Consider the following 8,863-nt stretch of genomic DNA (forward strand, 5'->3'; position numbering starts at 1 on the left):
CTTCGGTGGCATGGGCATTGTATGGTTCATAATATTTGTAAGTAGAAATGAACGCAAACAAATCAAAGTGAAACAAGTCGAGATTTATAATATATGCATTTCCTAATGTTACGTATACGTTTTAGACCTTCCTTTGCTACAGCGATCCGACGACACATCCATTTATTAAGCCCAGCGAAAAGCAATATCTAACCAAACATATGGGCACCATTGGACGTAACAAGAATCTGGCACCCACACCATGGAAGGCTATACTTACTAGCTTGCCAATGTGGGCGCTGATATCGGCACAAATCGGTCACGATTGGGGCTTTTACATTATGGTTACTGATTTGCCCAAATATATGGCGGACGTTATGCAATTCTCCATCAAAGCCAATGGTCTCTACTCTTCACTGCCATACGCTGTAATGTGGATATTTTCGCTGAGCTCCGGCTGGGTTGGCGATGTCTTAATCACTCGCAAGATTATGAGCATCACAAAAGTACGCAAAATGATGACTGGTTTGGGTAAGTCGGAAGGCGTGGGTGGGTGACTAGCCAAACAGTAGTGGCTAGCGAAAATATATTGTTACTCTAATTTTCGTTGTTGTTTTTTATTTTTTCTGCGCAGCCGCCTTTGGTCCAGCGATCTTCATGGTTGCCGCTTCATATGCGGGTTGTGATCGTGTTGTAGTCGTGACGCTCTTCACCATTTGTATGGGTCTTATGGGTGCTTTCTATGCAGGCATGAAGCTAACACCACTCGACATGAGTCCCAACTATGCGGGTACATTGATGGCAATAACTAATGGCATTGGCGCGATTACAGGCGTGGTTTCGCCATCCTTAGTCGGTTTGATGACACCAAATGTAAGTTGAAACGGAAGGAAGTATTGACATTTCATAGAGAATAGCCAGTCTAGCTAAGAGTAAGTTATATTAACTACATCCGAGAAATTTTAGTGCATTACTACTTCAGGGTTTTATAAAAATACTAGCGGACATAATTTTCAATAGGAAATATGTCAAAAATAGCTGTAATCGTACCTTAAATATGGATTTTCTGGAAAACTCGATATCAGGGTCACCTAGCGGATCCATTTTTTGCAAAAGTATAGATTTGAATATCGCACCGGAGTTTTTAGTTTCATCAAAATCGGGCGATAAATAGAGATTTTAGGAATATCTCGACTTAACCACCACCTTGCGCATAAATTGTTGTGAAGGTATTTCTCGTCGCACCCCCAGTATATGTCTCTAATTTCATAAAAACTATATGATTCTAAATAAAAATTTTCTAAATACCTCAACTCATGCACCATCTAGCGGATTAAACATACAGCATATGTCTGCCCCACAGGTCTAAGGAATATGTTGTCCAAATTCGGTTGAAATCCGTTTATTAGTTTTCAGCCAAGTTTTAACAAAGAAAAAAGCTCTATATATATATTTGCATATGTAGATAGTTCTAAGGCCGTGAGTTCGGACATTGACATAGAAAGTTTTGATAGACACTTCATTACGTCGATATTTTACCCCAGTAGACAGATTATAACGTAGCTTTTTATCTATGAGTGAAAGCTCCCATTAAAAAGCCACTCCGACTTAAAAGTCAGTACATGATGGACCCTATGAAGGTCCCAACGAAGTTTTCTAATGGCTCCTTATTGCATATATGTGACACAAGGTAAGGTCTTTCCAATTAGTAACAAGGAAAAGCCAGACTTCCAAGTTTAATTAGTTATGTTCGCCAGAGATGATATACATAGAATAGCTTCTTTTGTAGGAAGCTTCAAGATTGATGTATACAGCAAGGCGACTGGGAGTGCCTCTATTATGGAGAGACGCGTCTAGGAGCAGGGTATTAGAGCAAGCTTATGTGTCCCTATGCTGAAGCTTTCAGTGCCCTTAGGAACCGTCTCTAGAAGTTTATGCCATTAGTCTGTATGCAGAGATTAACGTTCGTAGGAATTATCGAAGTGAAAGTATACTGTCCCACTGATGTGGGTAGCAGGGTCCATGGGAGTCCAATGAAATTATGAAGCTGATCAGCTAGCCTAGAATGCCTGCTGAATCGATCCTGATAGGATATTCCTTGCGGTAGATCCTAACACGATGAAGGAAGTACTCAGAAAGGAAAATACCAAACTTAGGAAATTGCACTAGCAAAATAGCATGGGTCCTCGTCAAGCTAACAGCTTACTAGGGGGTATAATCTAAAGAAATACAGGCTACTCATAAACCTCCCCCAGGGGTGGATAGGAATTAATATAGGTATTTTGACGGCTCATTTAGGCCAAGAGGCCACTTGCATAAGCTAGGGATTTGGCAACCGATGTGAGACAATTACCACCTCCTGTAGTGGGAGGCCGTTTCACGGAGAAAGGAGGGGCCATATGACATCTATGGCCAAGAGAAGAGCACATACACTTCTTACCTCCGGTTTCTATTCTGAAATTTATAGTCTTTAGAGCTGCATAGATCCAGTGTTCTGATGAGCTGAGGTCACAATATACTCTGTTTATATACATACATATATCTCCAGAATAAAATTAACCCATAATCCAAATATAATAGGGTTATATGATATGCATTTGAATCAAAAACCTGAAATTGGAAAAACTTGGGCTTGTATGCCCGTGCTTGTATAGTTGGGTCGAACTTTCAAAAAAAAAAAAACGATACCAAAGAGCAGTTACTCCACTATTTTTCAAGCGGAAATACGTGGAATATAAATTTTTAGGTGATAGTGCTTTAGAGCAGGCAAATCTTCGAAATTAATCTGCATTATCGCCTTAGAAGCTATTAGACACGAACGTCACTTGTAGAATGCGTCGCTCTCGTTGGGCCCGAGTTCGTTCGCCTTCCATTTGAAATTTGCAATTTTCTTTTACATATTTTATCACTCAGTTCCTAATCATTCTACATATTTTTATTTTCCAGGCCTCGCTGCTCGAATGGCGTACCGTTTTCTGGGTTGCATTCGCCATACTTTTCGTCACTGCCATTGTCTACGTTATCTGGGCGTCGGGTGAGGTGCAGGACTTCAACGATCCACCGCGTAAGATCGATTTCGAAGCGGAGGAGAAGGAGAAAACAGCTGATGGCGCGCAAATTGAACGCTACGAAACAAGTGAAATAACCGATAAGCTGTGAAGCTGTGCAGCGTGAAGAAGACTGTAAAGACACGTGCCCAGCTGTAATTCGTTCTATTTGATAGCAAAAAAAAAACACGAATATTTGTGCGCGCGGGTTTCGCCATAGCTGCCAGCTGAACTGTGGAAGCAGTGAAAGAATTAAAAAAAAAAAATATATAGAAAAAAAAAGAATTCTATAAAGTATTTATTTTGTCATATTATATACTTATGTAGTTTAAGATGTAAAGCAAACGCCAATAGCGAGACAACGAAAGTCGAAATACTTGTAAGAAGAGAATCATTAAAATCGATTATTTGCTGCTATGTATGTACTCGTAGTGCCTAAATGTGAAAAGGTGCTAAGTCCACTTTTTATAATTTTGAATTTTTGATGCAGCATGACAGATAATACACAATTAAGAGGGTGTTTCTGTACCATTTTAATAAATGGACTTGGCACCTTTTCACTTTTAGGTAACGATATATGTATGTATTTTTGTGAGCAATTTAGTTCTTACTTTTTTTGCTAAATGTTGTTAAGCGTACCCAAAGATTCAATAGCTATGTATGCATACGTAATTATAATTATGTACATAAGTAGGGTTATACATACTTATTAGTTATTTTAATTTGCTTATTTTCCTTATAATTTAAATATCTAAGTTCTTAATGTATGTATGTATGTAACAGACTTCAACTTTGCGTTGAGAAAAATGCTTACTGCATATGCATGGGCTTTAATAAAATATTGAACAGAGATGCCACTTTTTAATCGGTAAATATTATCGAAAGTCGATTAATCGAAGCATAAACCATTCATTGGCTTTGAGTTGCGATTAATATTAGAAAATTAATAGAGATGTAGCTTTTTAATCGATTTAATTTTTGGCAGATTCATCGGAAATCGATCAATTACAGTTCTATTAATTGAAAATCGATCAATTGGAGATTGATTCGAAGCTTTAACAATATATTTTTTGCTTGATTCTGGAGAGTCGGGCAGTCGGTGTTATATCTTATTCCAACATTAATCAAAATTTAATTGTCCGTATATCAATTAAAAAGTCCAAAAAATCGTACACTCTTCAGGAAAAATAAATTTGGTAAAATACTTAAAAGAGGTGTCACTTTTTATGTAAGTACGCTTTTTGCAATTGACATTGGCTTTGAAAGTTAATAGAGACGCATCTTTTTAATCGATTTACTTGGTGATCGATGAATCACAGATCGATTAATCGAAATTCGTAAATTGTCAATCCATTAAATTTTGTTAAAAATTTATAATTTTACAATTTACTTAAAAAACTCATTAACAATGTTTTTAATAGCCTGCGACGATACTGTAATTCGGGATAAATTATTTAATAATTTTGCTGATATACATTTGCTTGTACTATGTTAAAACCGAGTTTTTCGATCTGGCAACTCTAAAAAGTATTACAAATCTTGATAATAATAAATAACGATGATTGCCACTAGCATTATTATAAAAATCGGCTTTTAGTGTTTGTCATCGCTAGCAAAAAAATTTTATAAAATATTGTCTAAACTCTATAGCTACGCCTTAAGCACAAGCATATTAACTTAACTGTGACTTGAATTTTAAATTATATTATTTTTATGCATAAAATGTTTTGCAAGCCATTTATTTACATACACACATACGTACATAGACACATATCTAGTATATAACCATGTACATACAATATAATTTTTAGCTAATAAATACTTTAAAAGTAATTGTAGCTAAAAGAAGTAAACTTGAAAAATTCTTAAAGAGCAAATATCCGATATGTTTATGTTTGACTTAAAAATTTAATTTTTTTTTGTTAAAGTTCTTTAAAGTTGGGACAATTATTGCCAAACCGTTTAAATATTGCATTAAAGCCAAGCGATATAGTGCCTTACAGGTAAATAGTGCCAAGTTGACTTAAGTTGGTTTATCAAAGAAAAAAGACATATGTACATAAGCACATATTCTGTATATGGACATTTGCAATTCACCACTTTGCCATATAAAAAACACTTGTACGAATTTATAAGTTCATTGGCATGCACATACATAAATTGCTAACAGATGAGCAATCGAGTCCATATTTTTTCCACGTTGCCTTAAGGCTTGTTTTCACTATGTCAAATACATAAGAATAGTCAAACCAGACTTGAATGAGAAAACAGAATACCGATTTGATTATATCGGAAAAGCTCTTCAGTTGGTTATGTTTTTGCGCCATAAAATAAAAAAAGTAAGATATCAGCAAAACGGGCTAAAAAATTTTGTGGTCAACTTATGGCATAGTGAAAACTAGCTATTACGTTTGAACTATTTTGTTGTTATTTTACGATACGAGAGAATGCATATAAATATACAATACATAAGTAAAATATTAATATGTAGCAATATTGCATTCAAATTGATATGGACATTGTTATGTAGTTGTAATTGTAGTATTAAAGTATTCATTGTAAAATTTGGCAAAATTAATTTCAATAAAACTTTAAAAATTTACCTAAAATGAGTTGTTATTGTTAACCATTTGGCTTTTAATAAAATTATGCCATTTCATCAAATTCATGCTACCTGATCATTAGAAGATTTTTTTTTTTAAGCAGAAGATTTTATGAGTACATTCAAAGATGTGGAATATGATGGACTTGAACTTGATGGCCCGTTACATGATTTCAAAAATGGGGAAAACACTTCATTCATTTTGAATTTCGTGAAATTAATGGGTCGATAATGGATGACAATGCAACCGCAGTTGGGCTGCCGATGGGCAACGCCACTGAATTGAAAATTTATATTTTGAATAGCAACTATAGATAAGTTCTATAAAGTTGAAGGTAATAAGATTTTGAATAACCAGCAACTAACACTTGAGTATAAATAAGCTGAAGAAACAGTTGGAAAAAGAAATAAATTATCTCAATCAAAATTTCTGCGGCAATCACAAAAATACAGTTGTCAATATAGCAACTCGGTTGCCAGCTTTCAGTTGCCAGTTGCCGTCTATAATACCATTTTAGCTACTGGCCACCCAACTGAAGTTCGGTTTTAGTGAAAATTGGCAAGAAAATCCAAAAAAAAAAATTGGTGGAATAAACTTACCTCTATTTAATTAAAATGAGTTTTGTAATTAAAAAGTAAACCATTTACAAAAAAAATAACCATTTTAAGACCTTTACTATTTTTAAACTCGAAACGCTCTAGCTCCAACTCAAGCTGTTGCAGTTTTTTTGGTTTTAAATTTTTTTTAATTAATTAATTAATAATTTAAATAATTTTAAGTTTAAAATGTTCCTTTGATCTTACATTTATATTTTTGTTTTTTTTTTTATGTTCTTTTTCTATTCCATTGGCTTTTACTTGATTGGAATATTTCCGATAAAAAATTTCCGATACTCGGAAAGCAGAACATCGAATTTCCGAAGAATTCCGATTCGAAGTTGATCGAAATGTTGAACAAGGCGGAATCGGAAATAATTTCCGATTATCAGAATGCAGAACACCAACACTCGGAAACAAATCCGATTCCGATTCGAATCGGATTGTAGAACAGGGCTGATTGAATTCGAATAGCTACGAACGTAGCGTATACTTTGAATAAAGATGTGTTCAGAAATGCATTAAGCCAAAGCATCAGACGCATTTATGGGCTTGTCGAGTTTCATCATACCGCAGTGTTGCGCGAATTATGAAAGTATCAAGTTCGGTTTAGATTTTTGGCAAGGTTTTATAAATTGGGAAGTTGCAACAGTCATGCAAATTTTCATCAGTGCTGCAGTATTGGCGCTTTTATTATGTGCCTCGAACATGCCCTTTCAGTTGCGTAAATAAGGCATTTCCATCAGTTATAGTTTAGAAGTAAAAGAGGCTGATGATTTGGCCTGATGCATTTCTGAACGCACCCTTAGCTAAGGGGATTCATTCACCCGCTGAATGTCCATTCGAAACGTTGCCTACAATGGCCGAATACTTCAACAAAATATGCAGCAGACAACACGAAAACACAAAACGAAAGAAAAAAATAAAGAGATTCAAGTAAAACACACCAAGTTTTCTTTTTTAAACAAATAACTTATTAATGCTATATTTTGCAGTCTTTCTTTTTTACATTACATTTCTTCTAGAGACTAGTTAACTCTTTACTAATAGCTTCTTATGAATTACACATTAAAGTACAGAGATCTATTCCTAATAACATTTGCTAACTGCTACAGATTAATCTACTTCCTCAACAGTAGGACCACTGCGTCCACCATTGAAACCGCCCGCCTGTTGACCACAGGAAGCTCCTTGTCCACCGCTATGCAACTTCGTCATAACTGGTGTGCAAAGCTGTGTTAGCGTCTTCATCTTGTCTTCGTACTCTTCCTTGTCGGCCAACGTATTCGCATCCAGCCACTTGATTGTGTCGTCGCAAGCCTTCAGCGCCTCGCTCTTCTCTTGCGCACTGAGTTTATCACCAGCACCGTCCAGCGCTTGCTTCACGCCAAACACATAGCTCTCCAGGCTGTTTCTTGCCGCGATCTTGTTGCGCTGACGTTCATCTTCTTCGGCATAACGTTCAGCCTCGTTGACCATGCGATCGATTTCGGCTTGCGATAGACGGCCCTTGTCGTTCTTGATGGTGATATTCTTGGCATTACCCGAACTCATTTCCTTCGCCGATACGTTCAGAATACCATTGGCATCCAGATCAAATGTCACTTCAATCTGTGGCACTCCACGTGGTGCTGGCGGTATGCCTGATAGATCGAAAGTGCCCAAGCGGTTGTTGTCCTTGGTCATCACACGCTCACCTTCATACACCTGTATGGTGACGCCAGGTTGGTTGTCCGAGTAGGTGGAGAATGTTTGCGTTTGCTTGCATGGAATTCGGCAATTGCGTTCAATGATTTTCGCCATAACACCGCCAGCCGTTTCGATACCCAATGACAGTGGCGCCACATCGACTAGGAGAACATCCTGAATTTCACTGCTCTTGTCTCCACTAAGAATAGCTGCTTGGACAGCTGCACCATATGCCACCGCCTCGTCCGGATTGATCGAAAGGTTCAAGCTCTTGCCACAGAAGAACGACTGCAATAGACTCTGTACCTTTGGAATGCGTGTAGAACCACCAACCAAAACGATGTCGTGAATCTGGTTCTTGTCCATCTTCGCATCATTCAGCGCCTTCTCCACTGGCTCCAGTGTTTGACGGAACAAATCGGCACACAATTCCTCAAAGCGTGCTCTTGACACTTTCGTGTAGTAGTCGATTCCTTCGAAGAGTGCGTCGATTTCAATGGTGGCCTCTGTGCTCGATGACAAGGTACGTTTCGCTCGCTCAGCTGCTGTACGTAGACGACGCAACGCTCTGGGGTTTGAACGTAGGTCTTTCTTGTATTTGCGCTTAAACTCGTCCGCCAAGTGAGTCACCAGTCGGTTGTCGAAATCTTCGCCACCAAGATGTGTGTCGCCAGCAGTGGCGCGCACTTCGAACAGTGAACCCTCGTCAATGGTCAGAATGGATACATCGAAGGTACCGCCGCCCAAATCGAAGATCAGCACGTTGCGTTCACCTTTCAGATTCTTGTCCAGACCATAGGCTAATGCGGCTCCAGTGGGTTCGTTGATGATTCTCAGCACATTCAAACCAGCAATCCGACCGGCATCCTTCGTCGCTTGCCTCTGTGAATCATTAAAGTATGCGGGAACTGTGATGACTGCGTCTGTGACAGTTGTGCCCAGATATGCC

The 8,863-nt window shown here is 37.7% G+C and overlaps 2 protein-coding genes and 1 long non-coding RNA gene across 3 annotated transcripts; 2 read left to right on the top strand and 1 right to left on the bottom strand.

Annotated features, from left to right (window-relative positions):
• Positions 1-4: 4 nt before the first annotated feature.
• Positions 5-3,311, top strand: LOC108380637 (putative inorganic phosphate cotransporter; the record flags this gene model as incomplete). The annotated part of the gene is made up of 4 exons (XM_017637031.1): positions 5-37; positions 126-510; positions 614-852; positions 2,926-3,311. Coding segments are annotated over 4 exons (870 nt in total), but the record flags the coding sequence as incomplete, so codon positions are not given.
• A 1,105-nt stretch (positions 3,312-4,416) lies between these two features.
• Positions 4,417-5,460, top strand: LOC108380638 (uncharacterized). The gene is made up of 2 exons (XR_001849578.1): positions 4,417-4,461; positions 4,529-5,460. It is a non-coding gene; the product is annotated as an uncharacterized LOC108380638 (long non-coding RNA).
• A 1,748-nt stretch (positions 5,461-7,208) lies between these two features.
• On the bottom strand, positions 7,209-8,859 carry LOC108380639 (heat shock protein 70; the record flags this gene model as incomplete). The annotated part of the gene is made up of 1 exon (XM_017637032.1): positions 7,209-8,859. A coding segment is annotated over one exon (1,518 nt), but the record flags the coding sequence as incomplete, so codon positions are not given.
• Positions 8,860-8,863: the final 4 nt, after the last annotated feature.

This window comes from Rhagoletis zephyria, unplaced genomic scaffold (assembly GCF_001687245.7).
Source record: "Rhagoletis zephyria isolate East Lansing unplaced genomic scaffold, Rhagoletis_zephyria_1.1 Rzeph_scaffold_19880, whole genome shotgun sequence".
Classification (NCBI taxonomy): Eukaryota; Metazoa; Arthropoda; class Insecta; order Diptera; family Tephritidae; genus Rhagoletis; species Rhagoletis zephyria.